The sequence below is a fragment of the Lepidochelys olivacea genome (assembly GCF_965140295.1).
Source record: "Lepidochelys olivacea isolate rLepOli2 genome assembly, chromosome: 17".
In the NCBI taxonomy this organism is placed as follows: domain Eukaryota; kingdom Metazoa; phylum Chordata; order Testudines; family Cheloniidae; genus Lepidochelys; species Lepidochelys olivacea.
In genome coordinates, this window is record NC_140427.1 from 8,563,502 (window position 1) to 8,588,892 (window position 25,391).

General features: G+C 45.2%; 1 protein-coding gene across 6 annotated transcripts in view; it reads left to right on the forward strand.

The window, feature by feature from the left end:
* The window catches only part of CUEDC1 (CUE domain containing 1), a 124,479-nt gene extending 104,278 nt beyond the window's left edge, over positions 1 to 20,201 (forward strand). For all 6 annotated transcript variants that reach the window (XM_084650731.1, XM_084650732.1, XM_084650730.1 and 3 more), the window contains 8 exons: positions 1,390 to 1,516; positions 3,697 to 3,880; positions 7,627 to 7,710; positions 9,970 to 10,056; positions 12,259 to 12,352; positions 13,381 to 13,439; positions 14,550 to 14,620; positions 15,467 to 20,201. In XM_084650731.1, coding sequence (XP_084506857.1) covers positions 1,390 to 1,516; positions 3,697 to 3,880; positions 7,627 to 7,710; positions 9,970 to 10,056; positions 12,259 to 12,352; positions 13,381 to 13,439; positions 14,550 to 14,617 — 703 coding nt within the window. In that variant the 3' untranslated portion in view covers positions 14,618 to 14,620; positions 15,467 to 20,201. The remainder of the gene's footprint in view (positions 1 to 1,389; positions 1,517 to 3,696; positions 3,881 to 7,626; positions 7,711 to 9,969; positions 10,057 to 12,258; positions 12,353 to 13,380; positions 13,440 to 14,549; positions 14,621 to 15,466) is intronic.
* The last annotated feature ends 5,190 nt before the right edge of the window (positions 20,202 to 25,391 follow it).

The following is a 25,391-nucleotide window of genomic DNA, read 5'->3' on the forward strand; positions in this document are numbered from 1 at the left end:
CTCTTCCTCCCCTCTGCAGAGGAACGCTCATGGGCAATTATGCAGTGCTGTACTTTGTGGGGTTGGGTGGGTGTGATTTACATAGTTAAGGCATAACTCTCACAGTGTTGCTAACTCTCACAATATTTGATGATTTTCTTAAGACCCCAGTTCCTGGTGTCATTATCTGAGAATCTTGAGTAACAAAACCTGAAACAAATACTCACCAGCAACCACACAACAGAACCACTAACCCAGAAACCTATCCTTGCAACAAAGCCCGTTGCCAACTGTGTCCACATATCTGTTCAGGGGACACCATCATAGGGCCTAATCACATCAGCCACACTATCAGAGGCTCGTTCACCTGCACATCTACCAATGTGATATATGCCATCATGTGCCAGCAATGCACCTCTGCCATGTACATTGGTCCAACTGGACAGTCTCTACGTAAAAGAATAAATGGACACAAATCAGACGTCAAGAATTATAACATTCAGAAACCAGTCGGAGAACACTTCAATCTCTTTGGTCACTCGATTACAGACCTAAAAGTTGCAATTCTTCAACAAAAAAACTTCAAAAACAGACTCCAATGAGAGACTGCTGAATTGGAATTAATTTGCAAACTGGATACAATTAACTTAGGCTTGAATAGAGACTGGGAGTGGATGGGTCAGTACACAAAGTAAAACTATTTCCCCATGTTTATGCCTCCCCCACTCGCCCCCCTCCCCACTGTTCCTCAGACGTTCTTGTCAACTGCTGGAAATGGCCCACCTTAACTACAAAAGGGCCCCCCTCATTGTCCCTCATCCTCGTCTCCTCCCCCCCCCCCGCTCTCCTGCTGGTAACAGCTCATCTTAAGTGATCACTCTCCTTACAGTATGTATGGTAACACCCATTGTTTCATGTTCTCTATGTATATAAATCTCCCCATTGTATCTTCCACTGAATGCATCCGATGAAGTGAGCTGTAGCTCACGAAAGCTTATGCTCAAAGAAATTTGTTAGTCTCTAAGGTGCCACAAGTCCTCCTTTTCTTTTTGCGAATACAGACTAACATGGCTGCTACTCTGAAACAAAACAAAGTGTGAATGTCCAGCAGAGGAAAGCCTGAAAAAGTGGTAACACCGAAAGGCTCAAAAACTCAATGGCAAATAAAAAGAACTCCAAACTAGTTAGTTTAAAATTATTTTAAAGCCAAGCTTGTGATCTTTTGGGGGAAGGGGATGATGGCTGATGTGATTTTTTGAATGCTTGAGGTTGGCCCTCAGTTCCTATCAAGTCACTGGGAATTGAGGGCACTCACACCTTGAGGAGCTGGGTTCTGAGAGTTTGCAGAGTGAGCCAGAATGCTGAAATGATTGCTTTCTCATCTCGGTGTCTTTTTTCCCTGGCCTACAGGATTGATGTACCCAATTCCAGTGGCCCTCAGGTGCACAGACGGTACAGGAACTGGAATCCACCATTATTAGGCAACCTTCCTGATGATTTCCTTCGCATCCTACCCCAGCAGATGGACAGTGTGCAGGTGGGAGGAGAATGTGTTCAACTATATAGCACCTGGACTTCTTAGGGTGACAAGTTCAAATCCTAGCAGGGCTGGTTCTGTCCTTCATCTTTCTGAAGTAGATCCACTGAGCACTGCATAAATTACCATGAAGGGGCATTTCCAGTGAAAACCTAGTGATGCTGTGAGGTTAAATTCATCCCAAAATTTAAGATGTGCCAAAATCAAGTACTCTACAAACCTGTAGAAATATCACAGTGGAACTTAAATTTCAGCTATCACCCTTCTCCTATAGGGTTTACACCCTTAACTTTGCAGCAGGTGTGGTGTTTTAAGACCCTCTGGCTTCCAAGATGCATCATGGCAATTTTCATAGGAGTAGGCGTTTGACTGGGTGTCCCTGGCCAAAATTTCCCTTGTCCCCTTCTATTATACAATATGTTGCAGACTGGCTGGCTGCTGCCCTCCCACCCCAGAGATAAGCTTCATTTCACTGGTGCCATATAAATTAGGGTTTGTGAACTGCCTTTGGACTTCAGCATCAATACTTCATACTTTAGCATGGTCCTAAAACTCTATAGCTAGGCATCTCACAGTGTATCAATTTATGCATCTTGCCAGAGCTGCAATAGGAAGCTGTCTCCTGCAAGAAGCAAGAATGACCACTGAGCTAACTACTCGCACACCTAAATGCAAAGCTTATTTCTTCCACTTAGCTTTCCCACAGTATTTTCTCTGCCCACCCAACTCACATGTATATAAACAAGCAAACAAATCCATACATTAAGCTGTCTCTCCTATAGGCTAGGAGAGGCGAGACAGAAAATGCAATGAAGGGGGCTAAATTATAAGTAGACAGCTAGATTCTTCCCTTCCCTTTTGGCTCCGAAGGCACATCTACCACAGTTTCATAAATTATTGCTCTGGAGCTTCATCTTTTCAGGCTATATTACCTTTCTGGGAATAGGAAGCTGCCTGTTCACTGGGCTCTGGGGGAAGAGAAGTCCTGGTGCCTTTTTCCTTCCTTAGGAATTGTAGGCTATTGATTTTTATGGCCCTCTGCTACAAATCAGATAAATATGGTAGGCCAGGTGAGATTGCTACTGGATGGAATGTTTCTCCTCCTTCCCCTTTTGCATGCACAGATACATGCACAAGCAGGAAAATGAGAGATAAAAGCTGTTAGGGTTTGTCTCAGATAGTGGAATTTGTCCGATGGTAAATTGCATTTTCAGCTGCTAGATGGGAAAAATAAAAGCTGTGCCACTTCGGCTTCCATCTGCGAGAGGCTCTGCACTTCTCCCCATGTCAAAGCCAGGTTCAGCCCTGGTTTGATATTGATTTAGCTATCAGAAGAACTCTAATACTTGTATTTAAAGTGAGGCTCTGACTATAAAAGTGGTTTAATGGGATTCCACGTTTATTGTGACTTTCTGATTTCCAGATTAGATGTTCTCAGATTCCAAGTTAAAAAGACAAACCACAAACTTTTTCTCCTGACTAGCCAGCCCTGCAGACTCAGCCTGAGAATCAAGCTGGGTACTTTCCTTTTCACACATCACTAGCAATAAAGCCAGGCCAAACTATCCCCTCATTGACTCCCATTGTGTAGCCTGATTGCTTTCAGTAAGTTTGTACATGTGTAATTGATTAGAAGTGTTTACTAAGTTCCAGTGATGATGCTCAAGGAGGAAGAGACTCTCGCTCACTATCCCACAGCTGAGTTGGCTCTTCTGGGCTGGCTGAGAAATGCCAAGGAAAAATGTATGCACCATATAGTCAGCATATCTGCTGCTGATTTTGCTCGGGAGCAAATATGCTGGGGAAGAGAGTGCCCTTGTCACAGTTGCCTTTCCCAGTAGAGATTTTCACTTTAACCAAGATCAGGATTGAAGCCCTTTGGTAAGGCTGAAGTATAGAGAGGATGGGAGTACAGCCTGCTGTTGTCTAAACTGTGCTGATTCTGTTGATAGATAGGGACCTTTAATTTTCAATGTGGATATTCCAGCACCTTTCACAAGAGCTAAAACCTTGATTCAGCAAAGCACTTATGCTTCAGTGTCATTGAAGCCACTGGGACTTAAACACATGCTTAAGTGCTTTGTTGAATCCCGTCTTACAGTCACACATACTACCTGGTTACTGTAATGAGCTTCTCAGGGCCTTCATTGACTCTTCCTTTATGTCATACTCTTGTCCAGAGTTCACAAAGTTGCCATCAGACTGTGCCGGGCGAGGGCAGCCAGAGATCCCAGGGCTCGTTGGACCAAGAGAGGAAGTGGAAACAGTACCTGGAAGATGAGCGAATTGCGCTCTTCTTACAAAATGAAGAGTTCATGAAGGAGCTCCAGAGGAACCGGGATTTTCTCCTGGCCCTTGAGAGAGGTGATAAGCCATTTCAGAGACTTCTGTGTATGCTTTTCATATGCTTGAATTCCTCCTTTGCTGCAACTTCCAGCCCTTGGGCCTCGTTCTCCATTGCCCTACACTGAGTGTCATCATTTACACAAATACAAAATGAGTGCAAAATGCAACTACACCACAATGGCAACGTTTTTCACCACGTTGCACTTACGCTGCATTGGTGTAAATAAGCTGAGGGTGCAGTGCTATGGAGACTTGGATCCATTGGGAGCTGATGGCAGGGGTGCTTTCTGTTCCTTCTAGCCTGGCTTGATAGTCTTCCTCATGGCTCTCCTAACTCTGCAAAGTCCTTCCATCTTCCCCACCAGCTAATACTCCTTTCATGACCATCAGACCTATAGAAGCATTGGGTGAAATCCTGGCAAAACTCCCCTTGACTTCAGTGAGACCACGAATTTCATCCATTATCCTCTGACCCCTCCTCCCACCTCTTCTGAAAGACCTAGACAAAACACTCCATCAGCTGTGATCGGTCTCCAAAGATTGGGCTTTATCATTACATCCTTGTCGTCCCCCACCCCCCCAGATATTGCTGTTTCGATTATTTCCCTTTTAACCCTCTCTGCCTACAAAAAGGATAATTCTTCTTGGGTTTGGTGTATGATCACCTCAGTCTTTTAGCATTGTAACCTCTGCAGTTTCCACGATATGCATCTGATGAAGTGAGCTGTAGCTCACGAAAGCTTATGCTCTAATAAATTGGTTAGTCTCTAAGGTGCCACAAGTACTCCTTTTCTTTTTGCGAATACAGACTAACACGGCTGTTACTCTGAAACCTGTCATTGTAACCTCTGTCACTGTAAAATACTGCTGGGTTTCCTAGAGCTTCTCATCACATTCTATCTAGTGTCTCTTGCTAGTTGTTCTCAGCAGCTTTTCTGATGACACTACAGGGAGAAGTTCAGTGGTTTTGGTAACTTGAGGTCTCTTGAATGATGAGCTAGCCACTTTCTCTCTGCTCTGTCACTTTAATTCTGAACACACAGGCTAATTAATATATTCCCGTCTGGCTCATCTCACCAATCATGGTATTTATCACTCACACGTCTCACTCTTGGTTTGGGAAAGCTCATCCTAATGCCTTAATTTAAATGCTCAGCCTCCTGTCCATCACAGCCAGAAAATCAGCTGCTCACTTACGATTTTCATTTTCTCTCCTTTGCCATGGTAAGACTATTATTTTCCAGCCTGCTTCTCTAATCTCTGTTGCTAAAACATGGGTGGTGCGTGAAGCTTAAGTGAACAAATAGAAACCACAAAATACAACACACAGTGTAGGACCTAGATGGTGATTAAGGGCCATGTGATACATTTCATTCATTGTGCATCTTAGATTGCCTCGCCTACAGCTCCCCCTTGAATCCATCTTCCCCAGGCCTGCTCCAGTGTTCTGAACCTCTGAGCAGCTCTGGACAGACAGCCTTCTCTGTTTTCAAAAAGCAGTTCAACAGGGAAACATTTCCATCTTTCTATGAATATCTGGGATTGTTCCTCAGTGTTACACTAGCCTTATGTGTTGGATGGCCACTGTTTCAATTGGTGCCTTATACTAGTGACTGAATACATATATAGTGGATATATGGTCAGTGTATATAATGTAAGTCGAGAGAGGTGCACATACTGAGTTAACTTGGCTGCTGGTACCTCAGGCTTTGCCTTGCCTGACTTTTTACAGTTGAACTGAATATTGCAGTAACACAGCTTTCTGCACAAAGTAGCTGTGTGTGCGCGTGCACACACACTGTCCAACAGGTCCACCCAGCCTTTGAAATACCTTTCTGGAGCAGTGCTCTTCAAGTGAGACTACAGCCCACTGGGTTTTGCACCTCTCAAAGATTTTCATACCCACTGTGCTCCAACTGTCTGATCCTGTCAGAGGGAACAGTTGTAAAGGAAATGGGATTTCACTTGTTGCTTGACTGCCTTGTATGTTGGTTTTGAAGGGGTCTGAACTTATACTCTTGGGGTTGGGATGTGGAGGCACAGAGCTACCACCAATTGGCTTGAGGCTTTACATGTGCAGAGCGCTAGCATTCGGAGCCTGCGGCAGTGTTGGGAGCACAGTTCTCTTCCTCTCTCGATTCCTCAAGCATTGTGTAGCCTCACTTTTCCTCTGAGGCAGAGGGAAACAGTGGAGAGAGCATGTGCTATCCAGCGCAGCAAAAAGACTGTTTGGAAAGCACTTGCCTAGGGTTCTTATGCTATCACTTATTGCCAGCTGGGATCCCACTCCTCCACAGAACAGCAGACCTCACTTCAGACTGTGTTTGCTCACTTTGCTGACAGATGGAACCCAGGACAAAGCAAACCAGGCTAGGACTGCAAACTTGGAGCAGGCAGCATTGAGGCTGCCATTCTAGCTTAGCTGCACTGTTTCAAAACAAAGCTGCACATTTGGGATCCAGATCTCAAATGCCCCCTAGTTTTAGATCAGGAAAGGGCCTTCAGCCCCAGGGTCTGTATTCAGCCTCACTATAAAGATTGGTGCCTATCTGCAAACTCAAGATCCAGGGTCAGATTTAACACACCCAGCATTAGAAGATGTGATGATCTGGGGTTGTGATTTGTCTTTGAATCCATATTTTCAGAAGCATGAATATCTTCTTCTGACGCCATCAGAGATGCGTTCAATTAACAGACAAGAGGATTATTACCCATTTGTTTTTAAATCTTTCCTGACAAGAGTTGTCAGCTTCTGAAAGTAAAACCATACCAGCCAATTTCTTTAAGTGTATTTCATCATGCTGGTGACATACCAAATTTCTGAAAATGCTCTCACAAATCATACATCATTAAGTCCAGTCACAACATTTGGCAATTAATTTCAGCTCACACTATACTTTGGGCCTGATTTTCCAGAGTGCTGATCACCTGCAAGTTCCTATTGACCTCAGATGCAGTCAGGGGTACTCGACATTTCTGACACTCAAGATGCTCTTATTTGGGTGCTTACATGTGGATTTAGATGTCTGCCGTTTAGACACCTAAGTCTGAGCATTTTTTGCCTTCAGTTAATTATATTAGCATGGTCACATTTTTGTGCTATTTCTTTTCCATTCAAAAACCCAGCCTCTGGGTGAAGCAGATGCTTGCTCAGTCATTTGGGTTCAGCTGAGCCCAGCCAGCCCAAATGACTTCCTGTTTTTAACAATGCTATTGGTGGATCTCAATCCCAGCTCCCAGTTAGCCAGCCCTACAGCATGGTCCCTGTCGGGATGAGGCACATTGGCAGAGCAGTGTGGGGAAGCTGGCTCTACTGCCTTCCAGGCTGTACCTACCCTCTGGATGGAGGACTTAAGAACATAAGAATGGCCATACTGGGTCAGACCAAAGGTCCATCCAACCCAGTATCCTGTCTACCGACAGTGGACAATGCCAGGTGCCCCAGAGGGAGTGAACCTAAAGGTAATGATCTAGTGATCTCTCTCCTGCCATCCATCTGCACCCTCTGACAAACAGAGACTAGGACTTCAGCCTTCTGGGCTGTCAGTTCTGCCCCTTTCATAAACCATAAAAACAAATTTAAGATGAAGAAAAAAAATTCCCCCTGCTCCTGCCCCAGACTCCCTTCCTCATTCCATACCTTGTTACACTGAAGCTGTAAAACACCCTTGGCAGTGAGTGCAATGTAATGCCTGGTTAGGTCAAGAAGAATGGAATAAATGATTCAGGGTCCCAGGGCTAATTGAATGTTTTTTGTTCTTCAGATCGACTGAAGTATGAGTCAAAAAAATCCAAGTCGACCAGTGTTGCTGTCAGTAATGAATTCAGCTTTTCTTCTGTACAACCAGGTAATTTACAAGCCGTGTGTGAGCATATGATCACAGAGATCTCCTGGCAGCTGCTCTCGTATTTTTAACGCTTCTGCCGTTGCGTTGTCTGCAGAGGGCCACACTGCAGGTAGGTCTTCGCTTTAAAAAAAAAAAGAAAAAAAAAGTGTGTTCTAACCCAAATTAGCCAGCTTGGGTTAAAATAGCAGTAAAGATGTGCCAGTTTGGGTAGCAGCTCGAGTTCAGCCCCAGGCTGCTTTATCAGTTTTAAGTCGAGCTGCTAACCCAAGTTAAAAGCTGAGTTGCCGTATCTTTACTGCTGTTTTAACCAGAGTGAAGAACACACCTTTTTTGCAGTGGAGACATATCTTGTGACATGAATGGCAGAGGGTGAAAACCTTCCTTTTGGTGGCAATTGACATCAATCCCTTTCTCCTTTCCAAAACTCCTTAGGTTTGGGGCTGGAAAGGGATTCTCCCCCTGGGGGGGGTATCGTCAGGGACATTGTGGGAGACTTCTGATGACTGTAAAAATAGTGTGATGTGAGCAGAAGTTATAGGGGAGATTTTTAGAGGAACAAAGGGCAGTTGGGACAGCCAGTGGGAGTTGAGGCCCTAATTCGTGTCTTTGCTTGGAAAATCTCCCCCTTAAGTTTCCTATCCTGCAGCAGATAATTTCTCTGTTTTCTCTCAGTTGCTGGAGCTGCTGGGAATGGGCAAAATGACCCAGAAAAGGGTGGCACACCTTTGCTAGCCTATTTGCTACTTCCCCCTGCCTACATGATACTGTATTAATAGCGCCTGCCTTGTCTCAATCCCTCAGCATTCAGAAAGCTTCGATTCCAGTCAGGTTGCAATAAGGAGACAGTAAGATGCAGTTTTCGGCTCCACTCTCTCTCTGCCTTAGTGCTAGAGTCTAGCACATGCTTTGAGCTTTGATCAAATGAAACTTGGAAACCATTATTGCTTCTACATTGGCCCAAGGCTAAAAGAGTCCTCCTCATTCCCCATCCTGGTCCTTTTCTCTCTTGCCATGCATGGCTATGTAGATTTTGCTTGGGAGTGGAGGTAGAATGAAGAGAACTATGCTCTAGTTCCCAAGTATAACAAAACATACCCTTGTCTAGCCCAGGAGCCAGGGATCATGCCTTGCAGGCATACCAACTATCTGAGTAATCTTGATTAACCTTAGGGACTGCATAGCAGCTGCCCCAAAGGACAGACAGCGTTGGTGTCTGTCAGTATCTTCATGTTGAACTACAGAGCAGGACACGGCAAATGGAGCTATTCATTGAGGCTTGACGTGATGATTTTGGCTAAGGTTACGGAATTTCAATTGTGCCCAGATTTGATAAAGAGGGCGAGAAGCACAAGGATATGATTAACAAGGAGCTGTGACTCACCCAGATCAGCTGCCTGCACTAGTACAGCTGAGACTTCTAAACTTTCTCCATTCTTAATTAACTGTCTGTATCATCATGGTAATGCAAATGGGCTTGGAGCATGATCTAATAACCAACTGAGAAATAAAATTAGCAGATTGGGTGACTTGGGGTCACTTTCTCTCAAAGAAGCAAGAGGCTTTTTGTTCAGCAAAGGGCAATTTTTTTTTGTATGAACAGACATTGATGGATGGGGCCTGATTCTGCAGGGCCTTGCACCTTGTGTAGTCATTTTGCATCCATTGTGCACAGGAGTGAAAGCTGCCAGGTCAGAGTGGTAGCACCTACAGCTGCTCTGCATTAATTCTGCACAGGTAGCAAAGTTGTAGAGCACTGAAGATTCAAGGCCACAGGCAGGCAGAAATCACCCATAGCTCTGTTGAAATCAACAGAGCCACAGCTGTAATCTCTTATCTGTAACCCTTTTAAAGGAAGGGCTGTACTGGAAGCAGCTGAATGTGGAGGGTCACTTCCATCCCAAGAGGCCTAGGTAGTACTGTATCTGCTGACCTCCATCCTGTCTCCCATCCCATCTCCCCCCTCCGCCAGAATCCAGCCCTGTCTGCATCCCACCTGGCTTGTCTCATTGAGACAGAACAGACTATCCCTTTGTGCACTAGGAAATGCTGGTAATTTCTCCCTGGTCTCCATCTTTTATGTGTGCTCTTTTCTTACTCTGTCTTATTCAGCTCAGGACAGAGATGCTTGCCAGCTGCTTTGTGGCAGGGCTGCTGTTTCACTGGAACTGGAATTGGGTCAGTGTGATGGTTCGGCTTAGATTCTCTGCACACCCTGCTCCACCCCTACAAACCCCTAGTGACCAGATTTTTGCATTTCAGGTGATGTAGCCCCTGTAACCAGCGAGGCCAGCAGTGCTGTGTCTGAAGATGCCTTATTCAGGGACAAATTGAAACACATGGGAAAATGTGAGTTTGTCTCTATGTTCTGTATTGGCAGAGGGAAGGCTGCGTGGCAGTAGGTGGGCAGGCGGAGGAGGTGAAGCAGTAAGGATTCTTTAGCACTGAATCTAGTGCTAAGGCATTTTTCTGCTAAAGCACTCTGCATGCGTGTGTGCGTGTGCGCGCATGTGCAAGCCAGTACCCGGGTATGCACAGATCTGCGAAGATACGGGATTCTTACCTCCCCTCCAAGCCTCAGAAGTTATTCATGTTTGTCAAGCCACCCCGTGACTCTAACAGGGCAAGGCACGTTCAGCTGGGAGTTGAGCTTTTGATTAGAAGGGGCTTTAATACGTTGTGCTGTGTAAGGCTGCACTAAGCTTGGCGAGGATGAACTGGGAGTATCAAATACGGAAATCCAAATTGCACTCATCCATCTCCAAAGCCTGGAGCAGATTGGGGTTTGATTTCCATTTGCCTTCTGTAATCCTGGACTTCTGGATCCTCTGACCCACACTCTGCGCCCATCTGTGCTTTCCTTCTGGCCTGGGTGCAGCCCTGGTCAGAGATGGACCAACCTCCCCTGTGCCAGTTGTTTCAAACTTATGAGAGAGCTTGGTTTTGAGGAAGCTGCCACAGTAGTAATGCGTGTCTGACTCCTGGTGAGTGCCTAGCGTTGCATTCTGGATAACTTCAGCAATGTTGTTGATAGGCTTCACAGGAAGCCCCCAACCACCACACCAGCCATGCTAGGCTCATTCCCCTGTTTTTTCTCCCAGGCTCACCTCAGTGCAGCCCTGTGCCAGGAATGCCCTCTGCATCCCGAGTCCCTGAGCCACTCCCCTCCCCTCCCCTCCCCTCAGCACATGCCTTTTCTGGACTCATTCCTCCCACAATGCCAACAGGAAGGGCATTAAGAAGAAAAGCAAAACTTCAAGACGTTCCTTCCTCTGAGCGTCCCAGCACATTAATAATAATTGCCTTCCCATAGTACCTGGGAGCCCCCGTCACAGACCAGCCCCCCACTGTGCTAAGTGCTGTACAAACACAGAACAAAGGGACAGTCCCTGCCACCAAAGCTTCCTCTCTAGCCCTGCTTTCAATGTCTCTCTCCCCCAGGCACTAAGCTCATTGGGGCAGGGACCGTCATGTACAGCACTGAGGACTTTGTCAGCACTTAGCCCCGTCTGTCTAGGCTGGGGATGAGACCAGATCTCCAGCAAGCAAGTGGGTTAAAACAGTAAAGGAGGCCATGCTCTAGGTTCCATCACTCATGAAGAGAGTCCCCGTGATGTGGGGGGAGCAGCACTGCTCCCTGAACGAGTTTGTTCTTCAAGTGGAATCCATTTTTCTTTTCTTCCTACCCCACCCCAGAAGATGACACATGTGGCTTGGATGGATTTTCTCTGCCACTCGCAGGCAGATCAGTTAGGTGTCTCCTCCGGTAGACACAGGCAATGGAGTGGGGTTTTGCCATTTATAGGTGCTGAAACTGGCTAAATTGCTCTGGCTGCTCTGACATCAGATCTGGCATGCTCCTTCATGCTGCAAGCCTGTGTGTATGCCTGTCTTCAATGTATGTATTGTAGGCACAACTCCATGACACGGATTGGATTGGGCTTCCTGGGAATAGAAGCAAGTCCTTTCTAGCTTCTGTTTAAATAATAAAATAGAGGCTAGAGAATGAGGAGTTAATAGAAACTCTTCCCACTTTTGTTCTTTCTTTCCAGCAAGCCACAGGCTACTCTCCTGTTGTAAAATAAATTGGGCACCTCACGCAGTTTGACTGACTCATGGGCCACAGTTTATTTGAGCTTTGTTTAGTGTGGGGGTGAGGGGAGAGAGGGAATTTGGCTTAGTCATGGATGAAGAATGTCATGGAAATCACAATCAAAAAGTCTGAATAGTCAGACCTTTTGTGTAGTCAATTGAATCCTTCCTGCAGGGATCAAATTATATTCTTTCTGATCACTGAAACTAGTACCAGTGCCTGGAAAGGTTTATTGGTCCTTGGTTTCCTAAGGCTAAGCAGTAAGGCATTGTGCATTCAAGCAGGCAAATTCATCTTGGTTTAGTCATCCCCTGCCCTTCAGCATGTAGAGGGTGAATCAAAGCCCCATCATCCCAAATGGATGGCATGGGAACTTGGCACTTGTCATACTTGTTGTTTGCTATCCACTTTTGATGGCTGGTTAAGAGCAAGCCATTCACCTGCCTGTTTCCTTTCAGCTACACGTAAGAAGCTGTTTGAACTTGCCAGAGCTTTCTCAGAGAAGACCAAGATGAAGAAGTCAAAAAGAAAACACTTACTGAAGCACCAGGTGTATCCTTTCAGCACATGACGTTGTCCTCCCACCCCTTGGTCACACTGAGCTTCCCAGGGATGGGTCCAGGTCCCACAACTTGGAATAAAACTCTGCTGCAAAGGGCTAGAACGAGGCCTATGCCAGGGTTCTCCACCTTTGGGTAAAGGAAAGGGTTAGGGGGACACAACCATGCTGACCGTCCCATATTTTTTTAATGGCGGGGAGGTTAACAGGATGGGTGGGGGGGGAGGATCCTGGCATGGGGAAGAGGTTTCTTGGTATAGACAAGGTAGAGAATCCCTGGTCCATGCACCACTTAAATCTCACTTAAGCCCTGAAACTAGGGAAAAGATTTGTGCACGTGGAAGGGAGCTATAGCTCAGGGAGAAAACAATGTCAGTAACCAAAAGGTACATGTTTGCAACCCTCATAATCCAAGCCACAGCAGACATTCACAGCTCATGGTGTATGCACATTTGGACCCAGCTCTGAACTCCCCTGAAGTCTTGGTGTGTTTGGAGCTGATATTCTGGTTTGAGCCAAGCTAAAATGATTCGCTTGTTGCTGAAGCCCCCTTGAAACTGTATTTTGTGGAGAGAGTTTCTCTAGTGGCATGTTAATTTCAAAAGCACATGTGCTAAATAATTATCATGGGAGTCCTAGGACACTGCTCAATACCAATGATGCAAGAGAAACCATGCTGGTGACTCGTCTATCAGCTTTTCCTCCCCTTCTTTTCCATTTTCATTTTAGCTGGCACGTGGATAGAGACCTAGAGATAAAAGGGCTTTGTTATCCCCAGACTGCTCTCCTTAGGGTGGCTGCGTTAATACTCTCCGAAGTATGTTGCCTTGGTACCTGAGTGCCACTGTTATGGCCTCCCTGTTCTGTTATGACCCGGATCTCATGCCAGATAGCAGCAGAATGCAACTGGAAACATACCTGGGAACCACCCCCAATTCTTCGAGTCAATTGTGATGGGCTGTTTGCGAGTCTGTAATTTACTTCCCAGGCTGTCGAACATTTTCCTTAACAGAGAGTGCAGCATGGGGACAGCGGCTTCCACAGCTAATCTTCTCGATGACGTTGAAGGAAACTCGTGTGGTAAGACAATGTTTGTTTCTGCTAGAGAGCAAGTCTCCAGCTGATTTGCCCACTGCCTTGGTGTGTGTGGGTTTGTGACCCCAAATAGCAGGGGCTGCACACCAAAAATCGAGCTTCCTTTCTTGCAGATTCCTTCCTGCCTGTGACGCTAGCTGTTTGGAACCTGTTCCCTGAGTCGCCCTTTCCTAACGCAAAGAGCTAGCAGGCCTGGACCATCCCTGTGGCTAAATGTAGAGTGAAACAGGAATGGGGGAGCTCTTTCTGCACCAGAAATAGCATGGGGGAGCTCCCCCAAGCCAGAGACAGGATGAGGAACTCCCCCACTTTTTAGCCAGGCTCCTCCATTTCAAACCCTGTACTGTACAACGGATACTTCTCCATCTGTGTGTTAACTCCCCAAGGTATCTGAATGAGGTTTGGGGTGAGCAGGCCCTTCCTCCTGGTCCCCTTCCACCATGTGTTCTGGCTGTCCAGCCCCCTGTTCTCTGTTAGTTCAGTTCCTCATCAGATGATGGGATCACCAAACAAAATGGGGCTTGCTTCCCCAAGGGCCAGGAACACCCTCTGTAGGTTCGGGTGGGTAACACTCGCTGCGGCTTTGCAACAGGCATGCGTAGATTTAACAGAAGTATAACCCAGTGGTGAAAGGTGTTGGATCAGCATCCCCGAGACCTGAAGTCCGTTATTTGTCTACAGGACAGCACGACAGCAGTAGCCTCTTCCCTTGACCCAGGAGAAGCACCACAAGGGGTGAGAGGGTGGTACAGTCTCCATAGCCCATTCACACCAAGGCCCATCTGCTGAGGCAGCCAACCAAGGCGCCAGCTGTACAGGTGGGCACTCATGCAGTAGGAAATGGGCTGATACTCACCTACTCATTCCATGTAGGACATGGAACTGCCATCTAACAGTAGTGGCTTTGTTCACTGCTAGCCTGGGGCAGGTTTGAACCAACCAGTGACCCAAGAGTGACAGTCACCTATATCCTTCTGCAATTCCCAGGCCCTTCCAGTCCCCTGACACTGCTGCAGCTTTGCCACCCAGCTTGTTTAGATACGGGAAAGGATCTCCTGAAGTTCTGACCACACAGGTCTGTCTCATGCCTTTCAGATGAGGATTTCCAAGCAAGAAGGCAGCAGCTACACGAGGAAGAAGAGAGGCCGAAAGAAGGACAATAAATGGTAAGAAGTGTTTGGGGGTAATGTGCAGCTAGTTACAGGAATCAGATCAGCTATCCTGTTGCAAGCCCATCCCTCCCGCCCCCCAATGATTTGAGTGATGTAGGTTAGACAATGGGGCCAATGGACAAAGTGCCAACCTAAGAAAATTCAAAGGATCTGTTGCATGCTGTCATGGAGAAAACAAGTGGCTTGAGCTTTATCCCTGGTGCTCCAACGCAAAGTTGAAACAGAGGGTATTGTCTTGGCTTCAGCTGTTTGTTCTTCCCTGGCTTTCACAGGATGGATTACTTCCTCTTGTTTCAGCTACAGCTGATAGCACTGGCCCCACAACATCCTTGATGACTTAGGGTGAAAATCACCATGCCTCAGAGAGGATGTGTGGAGTTCTTTGTGCTATGTGTTAAGGATCTAGGTAGGTCTTTGTGCATAAAGCCTTGCACATGGGGCTTGCATTGGGGTGAATGTCACCCACAGGGACTTACTCTGCCATTGTTGTACAGATGTCTGCCCCTCCAGCCCCATTAATAGCTGCTGTGTGGATAGCAACAGGTACTTTGGCCTTTGTACTGAAGAATGCAAGAGAAACCGTCTGGCCAATTCTTTCCTGTTCTTTGCTCTCCATGGAGAACGTATGTGGGTGGACTCAGCATGAGGTTACTGATGAAAACCATGCAGAGGCTCCAGTATTCATGCCTGCCTGTTCCTATGCATCAAGTTCAGTGAATCCTTATGGCTTGGTTTAAAAACATCCAGTGCACAGTGACAGGCTTTGTTTCAGCACCATGAGTGAAGCAGCTTTGACTGAATACACTTCTTCCTTTCCCCCTCCCTACCCTTCTCTTCTAGATCCCAGATCCATTGCCTGAACTGGGCTTTATTTGTTAAAGTCTTAATAAGAAGATGGCTGCAAAGAAAAAACAATTTCCTTGGCTTCCCCCACTATCATCCTTTTCTGAAGTACAAGTATTAAAGTGAGGCACAATTTTTTCTTCCCAGCGGGTTTGAAAACACCTCTTTCCTATCCAGCAAATCCAGCCAAAAATCAGCAGCTGATCTGAATTTTTCTCAGTCACTGCAGTGAAGATAATGGATTTCAAGCTTGTGGGAATAATGGCCAATCCCTCACCCTCTTTGATATAAACATGGTTTGGATATGAATTAAAAACAATAACAACAATAATACATTGAAAAGCGGGGCTCTGGCTTGCGCATTTTTAAACGTATCACTGTAGCAATGTGATGTAACTTTACGCACATAAAAAAAGACCTGAAAAATGTTGTTTATTGTTACTGTTACTAAGAGATAATAAGCCAGGATCCAGATCAGGTAATAGGCAGGATAATATAAATCGTCTTTTGAAAAAGAAAAGGCCTTCTCCTGGGCATCTCACATTGAATTAAACCTTTGCCTCAGGCATGAATAAAATTTCCTTGAACTAGACACCAAGCTGGGTCCAGTTTCTCCTCCAGTGTACCACTTCCTCTAGCTTTGTGCTGCTGCTCTTGTGATAGTACGGTACCTTTACAGAGTAGGAATGGGGGGTGGGGGAAGGCTGAATTTCAAAGCTGTGTAGTTCTCACTGCTGATCTCTGAATTAGAACATATCCCACGGGTTCTCATTTGCATTGTTCATGACAGTTGGCTGCTCCCTATGTAGCAGGCAATGAGTTTTGGCTGTCTAGAAACACTTACCAGATTAGATGGGAGGGGATTGTAGCTGGGGCCTTATTTGATTCACCTCTGAGTTTGTACATCATAGGCTAAATCCTGCTTAATGTGAGTCTCACAGCTGACTTCAGTGGGATCAGAATTTGACCTCAAGTTGAGACATGAGTGGGTTTTCTTTAGCTGAGCCCATATGGTCTTGGGAGTTCTGGGCACAGACCTGAGAGCAGTTCTCATAACATGAAATGAAGAGGAGATTGGTTCAGAGCTTGCCAGTCAATGAGAGGATGACATCCCTCCTCCGGGCGAGAGCTTGGAATCTGGTGGCACAGTGGAACATTGGGGGGATTAAAAGTAATGCTCAAATCATTGGAATCGAAATGGACACTGTCAGGCTAAAAAAAAATAGTTAAAAAAAAATTCCTTCCCTGTGCTACAAACAGCAGTGTCAATTACTGAAATAACTCCCCCCAAGCAAGTTTTCTTTTCTACATCAATACTGTCTATTTACTTCTAAGCTTGGGCAGTGAGAATAGACTAGTCCATCTCACTTTCTGGGTCCCATGCAGTAGCACAAGCGCTGCAACGTTTGGGTGCAAAAGCAGCAGGAAGACACACCGATCCAAGCAATCAGTCCAACATTTTTCATTGCCTTTCTATTAGGCTTTGTAACAAAAGCCCACATTGCAGGCTTAAACTCCCTGACAGGCTCCTTTCAAAATCTGCTGGAGAATCTGTATGCCTTTGAAGCATGTGCCAAGACAGATTCTTTTTAAAAGTTGCTGAGCATGAGGCTCTTGTTCCATGCACCTGGCATTCAATCAAGCTACTCAATGGAAACACGAAGGCAGTGGTGGGTTTCCTCGTCTGGGCCTGAGTAATTTGATACACTGTTCAGAACTAGTAGGGATGAGCAAAAGTGGATTCAGGCACACACAGCGCTTCCTTTCAGTGCAGGACTTCGAGTCTGTGTGGCACGGAGTTTCAAGAGGTTCCTGATGAAAGGGTCCATGTGTCTATTGCTGAAGTGACACATTCTCCTGACAGAACGTGATTTGGATATTACACTAACTCCTCAACTGTCGCATATAGTGCCCATGACCTCCCAGTCAGAACATGAGCTGCTACAAATCCCAAACAGTGCAGTGGGCAAGTGCATGGAGACTTGAATCAGGATGTGGACAGCAGCTATGCCCTGGGATCTCAGCAACTTTTGAGGTTCTCAAAGACTAAAGATCCTCTAAAGATTCAAATTCCCCCCACGCTGAGCTTGTTTTTGGTGTCTGTTCCTTTCAAAAAATAAATAAAAGGGAGAGGAGCATCAATGAGTCTTTTGGTAAAACCTCCTGAGTGGAGGAGAAATTTGCCTGCTTCAGGGACTAGAATAGTTTCAAGTGAGGTCATCTGTGCTCAGACAAGAATTCAGTGGCTTGGAAGCTTCTGCAGCATGCAGTATATGAGGTTCCTGGAATATGCTTTTGAGGCTGTTCAGAGAAAGGAAGCGACTAAGGGCCTGATTTTGGGAGCTGCCAGGCACCCACTGGCCCCTTTGAAATCAGTGGGTGCTACATTGCTCAGCACCACTCAGGGTAAGGCCCCAAGTACGTGTGTCCATACATACGTATTGGTTGCTAAGGGTGAAGCTGGAGCACTACCACTGGAAACAGATGGGCTTTTGGAGGAGGAGGAGGGACTTTTATCCCCAGCCTTAGAATTGGAAGGTCTGTTTCTCCCCCACCCCCTTTTTCCTATCCTTAATTGGCTCCTACTTTAATAAGTGCTTGGCTGTTTCTCCCTCTCCTAAAGCAGCTCTGCATGTTTGGAAGAAAATCAAGCTTGGAATCAGATCAGCTTGTAAAAGTTCCAACTTCTCTTGGCTACTGAGGGCTTAACTTTGAGCTAAGTTTCCATGAATGCAAAAAGGCATCAACGGCCGAACAAACAGAAGCTCAGACTCTTGCTGGTAGGAAACTGTGCTGCCTGTCCCAGCAGAAACGCATTTTTATAAGACAGTCTGGTCTCCAGGAAGTGCTTTGTGGATTGGGGGGAGTGGGAAGGGAAAAATACAAATGCACCTGTTCCTCAGGACACACGTGTTGTATGTTAGCAGCTGCACCGCTGCTAAATTAGTGCTAGGTTTATTGAAATCTTTTACTCCTTGGTCTCTATCTAGAAATCAGGTTGTGTTATAACACAACCTTATGGAGTCATGTTAACTAACAATGTGTTAACAGTCACTATAGACAAGGACAAGGTGTGCTTAACATTTCATCATCTTGTCATGGGTAAATCCGACTAGAACCATAGGGTTAACCACGGCCAGCTGTCACAGTGCTTAGCACAACTTCTCCCTCTCTATGCTGACTTCTAAGACATTGTGTTAGTTAACATAGCTCCCCAAGGTCATCTTCTTAATACAATCTCAGGCTATATCTACACTTAAAAGCCTGCAGCGACACAGCTGCGGCACAGCTGGAGACTAGTCCAGAGGCGACTTATTGCCTCATTGTTCTATTAGGGCCGATCTGGAGATCATAGAATCATAGAATATCAGGATTGGAAGGGACCTCAGGAGGTCATCTAGTCCAACCCCCTGCTCAAAGCAGGACCAACTAAATGGACCCAACTAAATCATCCCAGCCAGGGCTTTGTCAAGCCTGACCTTAAAAACTTCTAAGGAAGGAGATTCCACCACCTCCCTAGGTAATGCATTCCAGTGTTTCACCACCCTCCTAGTGAAAAAGTTTTTCCTAATATCCAACCGAAACCTCCCCCACTGCAACTTGAGACCATTACTCCTTGCCCTGTCATCAGCTACCACTGAGAACAGTCTAGATCCATCCTCTTTGGAACCCCCTTTCAGGTAGTTGAAAGCAGCTATCAAATCCCCCCTCATTCTTCTCTTCTGCAGACTAAACAATCCCAGTTCCCTCAGTCTCTCTGTACTGAACACATCTGTGAGGTGCTGAGTACTCTCTACTCCAGTGGTTTGCAACCTGTGGTCGGGTCTGCAGACTGTGTCTAAGGGGTCCACAAAAGACTTAGACTGAAAACTGAGCAGAATTCAACTATATATACAGAAAGTAGATTTCCAAAGGGGTCTGCACCTCCATTCGAAATTGTTTAGGGTTCTGTAAATGAAAAAAGGTTGAGAACCACTGCTCTACTCTCTTCAAAGTCAGTTGGAGTTTTGAGTGCTCAGAACCTCCCAGGACAGAGCCCATACTGAGATGTGACTCTCCACTGACCCACATTGTAGGCATATAAAAAGCCAGGCAGAGTAAAGCGTATTTGGTGGTTTTTAGAAACTTAGCATTGCAGTGAATGGGAGGAGAATAATATTGTTACATGACTTCCTTGATCTGCGTTTGATACGCTGCGGGGTTCACATCTTTCTGGCTTTGTTGAGATGAGGATCTAAAGGTGTGGTGTTAGCATGTGGTAGCTAACAAGTGCTAGCTACTAAATGTCTAGTGTAGACAAGGCAGTGTATATGTTAACATGCATAGTTTAGCATGTGTTAACAGAATACGCTGCCTTGTCTATGCAGGACTTTTAGGACATGCTAGCTAATGTGTTCTAACAATGCACTTTTAGATCCTAGTCGTGACACAGTCTTTCTAAACGATGTAACCTTGTAACCATTTCCAAATGTCCCGGGAGCACCAAATACCATTGTAATGGAGGAGGAAGGGTGTTTTTTTTTCCTTTTTAAAAATTCAGGTCTAACAAGTGGAAAGGCCACAAAGACAGGCTTGAAAGCCAAAATGCATTTCTTCTATAAAAATGTACAATATTCAGTGACATTTGTATCGCTTCTATACGAAATGGTTTAAAAACCAAAAAAGATTTCTGTGATGTTTGTGAGTGTTGCTATTTTAGAACTTATTTCTATAAGTATTTTTTTCTTAAAGATGTTTAATAGTAATTCATATAATAAAGTCACGTCGTACACTTAATGCCTTGGTTTTCTTTGCTTTTGATTTTTTACGGCCATGAAAAAAAAATGAGAAACTGAGAATCGAGTGAAACGCATTTTTCTTTCATCTCACTTCTAGACATTGCTCTCAATGGCTCATCTGTTACCGAATGAGTAGCTCTTCTAAGTGAGGGATTCTTATTGCCTCATGCTGACTGTGTAGTGCACAATCCAATAGGTGGCTCCAAAGAAACAGGAAGGAGGACTTCTCTGAACAGCCTGACTGCCATAGCAGAGCTCCAACAAGCTCTTGTCAAAGTGATCTGAACTACAGTTGGTCAGCAAATGGCTTCCCCCCCCCCCCCCCACTGAAATTTTTGACTATATCTCCATGATGCACCATAGTTTCCCCTCATGGAGACCAGAAGCAGTGCATCATGGACATCCCTGGCTATGGTACATCATGGGAGATGTAGTCTGTCTGGGAAGCCTGGCCCATAGAAAATCAGGGATATGAAATGACCACATTACAACTCCCAACAGGCACTAAGGTAGTATATCCAAATTGAAATATTTCAGTTTTTGTTGAAATATTGAACATCTGAAAAAATTTCAATTTTCCGCAAAAAAACAGATGCTTTTCATGTAAAACTGTATGTCAGTGGTTCTCAACCTATTTATCATTGGGCTGCATATGCAGCTCTCTGTGTGTTATGTGGGCCGCATTCAATATATATACTACCTGTATGGCCCTGAGGATGTCACAGCTGCAGCTGTGCGCTGAATGAGCCACAGGTTGAGAACCACTGCTTTATTTTATTGAAAATCCAATTTTCTGTTTTGTTTTGTTTTTTTTAAAAGAGGCTTAGATGGAAAATTTTTAATCCAGTCCTAAATTGAATGCCTGGGCAGCTAATTGAGGATGGGAGGATATAAACTTTTAACATGAAATTCTGACTCAATATCACCCCTGTTTACAGTACAGGAGACTCTTAAACCCAAGGAAAGCTTTTCCTGGAAATGTGATCCCTGTCATAGGCAGCTCTCCATCCTCTTCCTCCCCCGGAAAGAGCCGGAATACTTTGCCACTTGACCTTGCAGGAGCAGCAGATTGGTGCAGGGAGAGCTAATGTTAGTTGTGGTAGTCATGGATTTGTCATGATTCAAGAACACCTTTTATGAAGGAGCTCAGATCATGCATGGGTCAAAAAGAAAATTTTGAAGCTTTCTCATGAGGAGGAAAGAGCTTGAGGAATTCTGAATCAAACAAGTGTGGCCTGTGACACAACTGCCCGCTGTCAAGTCCTGCAATATATCGGTCTCCATCTTTGCTATGGAGAGGAGCTGCTGGCAGTGACTGCAGGATCAAGAGGAAGCAACATGTCCTGAGATCTGTTCCTTCTGTGAGCAGCCCCTCCATATCAAACATGTATTGACCTACTTCAAGCTTCTAGCAAGTTACCAGTGCAGCTCTTGCTTGGACCAAAGATTCTAAGGCAGGATTTAGAGGTGAGTGAGGGGGCTTTATGTCTCTGATCGTTCATCACAGCATGGCAGGCTGCATCATACCCTCGCTTTGTGCAAAGCCCATGCACATGAGTTTTGCACAGGCTGGGGTAAGAGTCAGGCCCATTGACTTTAGGAAACATTAAGGAATGATTTCCCTAATAAATGAGTGATCCTGGCAGTTGCATTCTAGTGTATAGGGCGTGTACCATTCACACCCTTTCCTCTGACATATGTAGGCATTTAAGACCTGATCCAGTGCAAGTCATTCCGTTGAGTTCAATGGGCATTAGATGGAGCTCTTAGCCAGTGAAATCAATATCAGATCTTCTGTAGCTGGGCTTTATTTATGAACAAGAAATGCAGACCCAGGCTGCTCAGGGACAGTTGTGACGTCAGATCTGTGTGTGTAAGCTCACAGCACATCTACAATCAGCTATATTAATGTGGAACTGCATTTTATCAAAAATATGGTGTTACCCACTTAATGCTGAAAATAATAAGTCTCTCGGGATGAAGTGTGTGCAGTTTCTTTAAACTGTTTCATTGTCTGGAATACACCAACTCCTCCATGTCTGTCAAACGTACATTCAGGCTCCTTCACATTGTCTCCTAGAGGAAAGGGAATACATTTATTATAAAGTATTATTTCTGAAATATGTGTTCTTAATTTTCAACACCACAAATTTCTACTCGCTGATGGATCAGTATGTCTTGAAGCGTGAAACATTATTGAAGGTAGACAATTTAAAGCGAGCTGGAGCTTGTGGATCTCACTTCCTCAGAGTCAGTGACAGCATCTTCGCTTTTTCTCAGTCTGTGTGTGCTTTGAGTTCTGACATCTAACATCTCCTAAAATTTTGAAGTGGAATCTGGTCAAAACAGCCAGTTTTGGCAATGCTGTTTTGCGAATCCACCATGATTCTGATGGTTTGCCATAAATTTGCCACTTTGCTCAAAACTGGGCCTAGGAATGCCTTGTAAGTTACACAATTCTGGTCTGTGGCAAGTTTGGGATAAAGCCTGAAATCAGGTGAGTTGTGATTACGGAGGCCAGACCCTCAACTGGCGTACGTAAATCAACATAGTGTATCAATGGAGCTTTGCAGCTATACAGCAGCTGAGGTTCTGGCCCACTTTGTTGAGGAAGATTTTTGCCTGGCTCAGGTAATCAGACAAATGCGCCTATAAATATGACGATGAATGAATGGCCAGAACCAAACACATGATGAAAAAAATATAAATCTAACGTTATGAGGCTGTCTGATTCTGAACTTGACAACGTTTCGCAGTTTGGCCTCTGTTCAGAAGACCTAAATCAATGCTGCATCTTTGATGGATTATTTTTGGGATGAGTAGAGAGGCAGGCATTGCTCTTACTTTTCATGCCTTCATATGCATCTTTTTCAGTCAGCCTTTGCATGCTGCAATACAGTAGGTGCATTGGCACACCACTGCAGGCTTTAATGCTGACTTATTAGCGTTCACTGGCCTTTAAGACCACACTAACCTCTTATTCTTGTTCTGGAAGGATGCTCTTGTATTTAAGGTGCAGAATAAATAGACAGCTCCAGACCTAACTGTAGCCAATTAGGAGCCCAGAGCTCCCTTCCCGAGTGATACTGGCACTTGGATACCACAGGGATGGGACCATACAGATACCTAGATTGACTCAAACAGTCACTGGATCATTCTGCTTTTGTAACTAGGGGAGAATTATCAGCCTGAGAGGCGCTTTAAGCCAGTGTTTGAGTTCCCCCATTGACAAGCATGGATTATTACTTGCAGAGGGGACCATGGGTTGAGAGCACTCTCCTAACAGCGCGCTCTGTTAATTTCCTCTGAAGCACCTGGCATTGCCTACTGTTGGAAGACAGGATGCTGGGCTAGATGGACCATTGGTCTGACTCAGTAGGGACATTCTTATGTTCCTGCTCTTGCCTTCCATGGTGTATTATCCTGTGTCATAAATATAAAGGGAAGGGTAAACCCCTTTGAAATCCCTCCTGGCCAGGGGAAAGCTCCTCTCACCTGTAAAGGGTTAAGAAGCTAAAGGTAACCTCGCTGGCACCTGACCAAAATGACCAATGAGGAGACAAGATACTTTCAAAAGCTGGGAGGAGGGAGAGAAACAAAGGGTCTGTGTCTGTCTGTATGCTGGGTCTTTGCCGGGGATAGACCAGGAATGGAGTCTTAGAACTCTTAGTAAGTAATCTAGCTAGGTATGTGTTAGATTATGATTTCTTTAAATGGCTGAGAAAAGAATTGTGCTGAATAGAATAACTATTTCTGTCTGTGTATCTTTTTTGTAACTTAAGGTTTTGCCTAGAGGGGTTCTCTATGTTTTTGAATCTAATTACCCTGTAAGATATCTACCATCCTGATTTTACAGGGGGGATTTATTTCTATTTACTTCTAAATAGAAATAAAGATAAAGATAAAGAATAAGATAAAGATAAGCTTAGGAGGTTTTTCATGCAGGTCCCCACATCTGTACCCTAGAGTTCAGAGTGGGGGAGGTACCTTGACATGAAAAACCTCCTAAGCTTATCTTCACCAGCTTAGGTCAAAACTTCCCCAAGGTACAAAATATTCCCCCCGTTGTCCTTGGACTGGCCGCTACCACCACCAAACTAATACTGGTTACTGGAGAAGAGCTGTTTGGACGCGTCCTTCCCCCCAAAATACTTCCCAAAACCTTGCACCCCACTTCCTGGACAAGGTTTGGTAAAAAGCCTCACCAATTTGCCTAGGTGACTACAGACCCAGACCCTTGGATCTTAAGAACAATGAACAATCCTCCCAACACTTGCACCCCCCCTTTCCTGGGAAATGTTGGATAAAAAGCCTCACCAATTTGCATAGGTGACCACCGACCCAAACCCTTGGAAAAACCCTGTAAAATCAGGATGGTAGATATCTTACAGGGTAATTAGATTCAAAAACATAGAGAACCCCTCTAGGCAAAACCTTAAGTTACAAAAAAGATACACAGACAGAAATAGTTATTCTATTCAGCACAATTCTTTTCTCAGCCATTTAAAGAAATCATAATCTAACACATACCTAGCTAGATTACTTACTAAGAGTTCTAAGACTCCATTCCTGGTCTATCCCCGGCAAAGACCCAGCATACAGACAGACACAGACCCTTTGTTTCTCTCCCTCCTCCCAGCTTTTGAAAGTATCTTGTCTCCTCATTGGTCATTTTGGTCAGGTGCCAGCGAGGTTACCTTTAGCTTCTTAACCCTTTACAGGTGAGAGGAGCTTTCCCCTGGCCAGGAGGGATTTCAAAGGGGTTTACCCTTCCCTTTATATTTATGACATCCTGTTTGCTGCCTCTTGACCTTGTCTTCATTTCCTTGAACTACATCTGGGTGCTCTGCTGATTTCCATTTGCGCTAGCCCTGCACAACTCCCTTCGCTCTTAAAGATGTTGGTTCCCCACCAGGCCTGGGATTCTGTTGCCTTGCAGTGGCCAATCCATGAACTGCACAAGGATGATTATTTATTTTTGGACAGGCCTGAGACTGCAGCCACACAACAAGGACCCCGTGGATGGAGGCAGGGCAAGCTTCTCTAGGAAGGGAGAGGGTGATGCAGTCTCCATTGCTTGGACTCTACAGAGCAGCAAGGGGTCAGTTTTTAATATGTTGCTGTTTTATGATGTGGGGAACTTG